General features: G+C 40.8%; 1 protein-coding gene across 1 annotated transcript in view; it reads right to left on the reverse strand.

The window, feature by feature from the left end:
- Positions 1-5,000, reverse strand: part of LOC133983077 (atrial natriuretic peptide receptor 1-like) — a 90,632-nt gene that overhangs the window by 84,680 nt on the left and 952 nt on the right. Inside the window, exon 2 of the mRNA XM_062422029.1 lies at positions 2,799-3,617. Within this exon, the coding sequence (XP_062278013.1) occupies positions 2,799-3,561 (763 nt within the window). The 5' untranslated portion in view covers positions 3,562-3,617. The remainder of the gene's footprint in view (positions 1-2,798; positions 3,618-5,000) is intronic.

Consider the following 5,000-nt stretch of genomic DNA (forward strand, 5'->3'; position numbering starts at 1 on the left):
GGGCCAGAATCGGCCCGCCAAGGAGTCCAATGCGGCCCAATTTCCTTCATGTCTTCTCTTCCTTCCTCCCTTCCTTCCTTCCTTCCTTCCATCTGTCCTTTCTTTCTTTCTTTCTTTCCTTCCTGTCTTCTCTTCCTTCCATCTTTCCTTCGTGTCTTCTCTTCCTTCCTTCCTTCCTCCCTTCTTTCCATCTGTCCTTTCTTTCTTTCTTTCCTTCCTGTCTTCTCTTCCTTCCATCTTTCCTTCGTGTCTTCTCTTCCTTCCTTCCTTCCTCCCTTCCTTCCATCTGTCCTTTCTTTCTTTCCTTCGTGTCTTCCCTTCCTTCCATCTTTCTATCTTTCCCTCCTGTCTTCTCTTCCTTCCTTCCATCTTTTCCTCCTTTAGGGAGGTAAAATAATGATGTTTTAAGGTGTGACGCTGTGGTTAATGTCTAGTTTACTTGATCAGAACTATGTAAAGATCATGGTTTGGGTTCAAATGATCACTGGAGACAAGTTTTCAAATTCCTTAAAGATATGCAACCTTTGCTGTCATGGCAACAGTGGCAAGATTAAGTCAATTAGAGTTTCTAAATGTCGGTTTCGATTATTTTTCAATTGATTGCCCAGCCCTAATATGTGATAAAACTTCTATTTTAGTTGTTGGTTTAACCCTTTACATACTGGTCATATTCTCACTCACATAATTATTCTCTAGACCAATTCACATTCAAAAAGATTCCCAGTCAGTCATTAATAAAGGTTTGATTCATCTTATGGGAAAAAAAGACATTCACAATCAATATTTTAATGTCCAGGTTTAAACATTTTATAGAATTTGAAGAATACAACATGTTTGAATGCTGATTTTTGACTTTTTTAATAAACACAAATAAAAATAAAATGATGCATTTTATTTCCATTGTTGTATACTGTGGGTCACATTGGGAAAAGTCAAGCTGAGAGAAATGTTTTACGGTGTTTTTACAGCTCTTAGATGTGACCCTAAACAGTATGTAAAGGTTAATCAGTACATGAAGCTTTTTACAGCTTACAGTTTCTAGGAATCTTATGGCGCTTTTCCACTACACAGTTCCAGGTACCAGGTACTATCCCTAGTGGAAACGCAAAAAAAAACCGAGCCGAGTCGAGGCGAGTCGTGCTGGAACTGTGTAGTGGAAAAGCGCCATTAGTTACTGTGAAGTTAAATTACTTTGGACTGGCAATATGAGATGTTTAAAAGGACAAATTGCTTCTGTTTACAGGCAACAGTATGATTACATATGTAAATAATGAAAAACAAGTAAATGTTGGATTCAATAATTACGCACATCCAGACACGTTGAAACCTATGAAATACTACAAAGCTCCTCTGAAGCAGATGTTGGGTGAAATGGACTGAAATTATTTGTTGTAATAAAAGACAGAGCTATAAACTGGGTTTATTAGGACTTGAGATGATTAAACACTGCAATCAAATATCTACTGAAGTGTACATGCTGTCTTTTATCAACTGTGATTATGATGATTACTAATTATAAAACCACACTGAACGTGAGAGGAGGAGGGCGCACAAAAAACTAAACACTGACACTGCAGGCTGAGATTTGTGTGTCGTTGGGTTAAGATGACAAAAACACTTTGATTAAGGTTAACAACAGATCATAGTTTCACTTAAATGTTAATAAAAAAGGAGCGTGTCAAGCTTCTAATCGGTACTCAATGCCTTTAAAGTATCAACCGAAATAAATCGATACCAAGTATTATCGAAACATCTCCCGTCAATCGATACCTGCAATCGGTCCTTTTTGCACACAGAACTAGAAAATATGACTATTTGTATGAACTTGCTCACAGCCAATCAACAGCAAGCGTTCTTGGATTTAATGCAACATGTGATTGGTCCACTGCCACAGCAGCTACAACCCGTCTGTGGTGGTGAAGTCGCATGCCAGGAAAAATAAAAACACGGATTCTACTTATATGGGCATCAGGAGGAGCATGAGGCGCCCTCCTGAACTTGTGAACCAATCAACCTGTCAAACACGACGTAGCCACGCCCTAATGCATACCCTGCTTTATCGTCACATATAAAATCAGGGAGGCCAAAATGTCCCAAATGAACATCATACTGCATTGAAGAAGGCTTTAAACTAGCGATTGAGACCATAAACACATTTTGAAAACGTTTACTGAGGTTAGAAATCAAGTGAGAAGTTGGTGAATTCTCCATTGACTTGTATAGAGACGGAAGTCCTTTTGACACCAAAACGGTCGCCCCCTGGTGGCCTTTTGATAGAATGCAGTTTTAAGTTACTTCTGCGTTGGCCTCATTTCAGAGGACCCGAACTCCCCGCCTGGTTGCTACTGTTATTGTAATTTTTAAAACAATACCCAATACCCTTTAATCACTGCAGACTCTTTTCTCTATAAAGCCAAGACTACAATCTTTCCCTAATGTTAAAGGATATGGATGGTAATTTCCTATATTTTTCTTATTGCTCTTTAATCTGATGAACAATCTCCGTTGTTGTCCAAAAACTACTAAAGTTTGATCATGTTAGTCTGTTTAGAAACGGCTCCAAAGAGTAATAACAGTGATCATGTTTTCAGGAGAGTAGTGTGTAGTAGTAGTGGAGTAGTTCTATGTAAGGCAGACTCTACTGAGCATGTGCAGGAACAGAAATATAGAAATATAGAAAAAGCACCAGCGTTTTCCTTTAGCATGTTTTCAAGATGCGCTTCTCACCAACAGACAAACAAACAGGACTAAAAATGTCCCTTAACAAACCAACAATAAGCTAGTAATTAGCGACTCACCTCTTCCGTCATTCTGGATCTCAGAGAGGATTTCGGAGTAGTTGATTGGCGGCTTGTTCTCCTCGAACACCCGGTCCATGAGGGAGATGTTGATGCTCTTCAGCTCCGTGTATAAACCCTCCACAGCGAAGTAACAAGGCCGGTCGTCCACCTTGTTGTCGTTGAACATGAGCATCACCTGTTCCCGCCACCCAAAGTGCTCGCAGATCCTCAGGGCAAACCTCCCGAGCTTCTTGTGGGTTGGCCCTGTGTTGGTGAGGGACGGGTACACTCCACCGTAAAAAGCCACAGCTGGGGCACCCGCCGTAATCATGGGAACATCCCAATGGGTGGTGAACAGGCCAACAGGGGAGGAAGTGTAGGAGCAGCCAGGCCCGATGAAAGCCCAAGGGTCGTAGACGAGTTTGAGGTCCACGGCCATGAGCGGGGCAATGGACTCGGAGCAGATGCCAGCTTTGTCTTCGCTGTTCTTGAAGGCGTAGGTGAGGTGGTGGTCGGGGAGCAAGCTGGGGTCGGCGTTCACGGTTTTAACGGCTCGCTCCAAGGCGGGACCGATGCGAGGCCAAGCCCATGGGTAAGCCGTGTTGGTCTGCGGTAAGATGATGGCCAGCGTGATGTTACGGTGCGCTCGGTGTTCGTGGTGCCCTCGAGTTTGGCGCCTCAAGCTGCCGTGTTGAGGTGATGAATGCCCGGCAGCCGTCTGCAGGTCGTGTAAAACCAGCAGACACAGCAAGAGAGTGGTGCCCTCCTTCCAGCAGGCCATCCTCTGCCCAGCAGGTAGTCCACTTCCACCACAGCTAAATAATTTATCCCAGTGAACTGTAGATACACACAAGGGAGACATTAAAAAAACATGCAACATAAATGAAGCCTTGTCCTGTTATATGAGCTTGCAGAAGGATTCGTACTCCCCCCCCCCCCATCACTAAAATCTAATAATCAGGACAGTGAGACCTGCTTTGGTCGGTCATGGTCGAATTCACACGAAAAATTTGATCCATGTCAGTCCCAAGTGGCCTTTGTGAGTTTGGGACCATGTTGAGTCGTGAGAGAAAAACTCCCCAAAGCAAGAAAATGAGAGGACAGTCTGCCTGCCAGCCCTGCCCACCTCATACAAGATAGTACAGCCAGTGGTGGAAGAAGTACTCAGATACTTTACTTCAGTACAAATACAGCAATGTAGAAATATTCCATTACAAGCAAAAGTCCTGCATGATAAATCCTCCTACAGTAAAAGTACTGCAGTATTATGAGTGATGTAGTATGCAGTATTACAGTAAAAGAACTGCAGTATTATGAGTGATGTAGTATGCAGTATTACAGTAAAAGTACTGCAGTATTATGAGTGATGTAGTATGCAGTATTACAGTTAAAGTACTGCAGTATTATGAGTGATGTAGTATGTAGTATTACAGTAAAAGTACTGCAGTATTATAGTGATGTAGTATGCAGTATTACAGTAAAAGTACTGCAGTATTATGAGTGATGTAGTATGCAGTATTACAGTAAAGTAGTGGTTTGGTCCTCTGACTGATATATTATTATTATGACATCATTAGATTATTAATAGTGAAGCATCAGTGTTAGAGCAGCATGTTACTGTTGTAGCTGCTGGAGGTGGAGCTAGTTTACACTACTTTATATACAGTTAGCTAGTTTACACTATTTCATCTGTATTTTAAAAGCTTGTTATTTTATCCATTGTGTCAAATCTGCATCTGAAAAGTAACACATTAAGCTGTCATACCAGAGTCAGTGGGAGGAATTCAAACTGTATATTTAATTAATCTAAAATGCATTTCCACTGTGACTGTAGCTGCAGACAGTTAAATGTGTCACGCTCATATTTAAAAGCACTTTATTGATTCATGTAGTGGAGAAAAAAAATTAATCTACATTTCTCTTCTTCTTCTTTTGGTTAATAGTTACTCTGCAGATTATGATTTTACAGTATTTCATAAACATAACCCCATGACAGGCTCATAAAACTAGATAGACTGTGATAAATAAGGCTCACTGCTACACTACTGAAACACTGCTTGGAAATAAAATCATCAATAACTATCAGTCTGTAAGTTTTAGGTTTATACACTTCAGTATATTTTGCTTCAATACTCCCCAATATTTTACTGTACAAAACACTGAACATATAACTTTTCCTGCTTTTACCTTAAAGGATTAAAATACTTCCAAATAACTGCA

Source organism: Scomber scombrus, chromosome 7, assembly GCF_963691925.1.
Source record: "Scomber scombrus chromosome 7, fScoSco1.1, whole genome shotgun sequence".
Classification (NCBI taxonomy): Eukaryota; Metazoa; Chordata; class Actinopteri; order Scombriformes; family Scombridae; genus Scomber; species Scomber scombrus.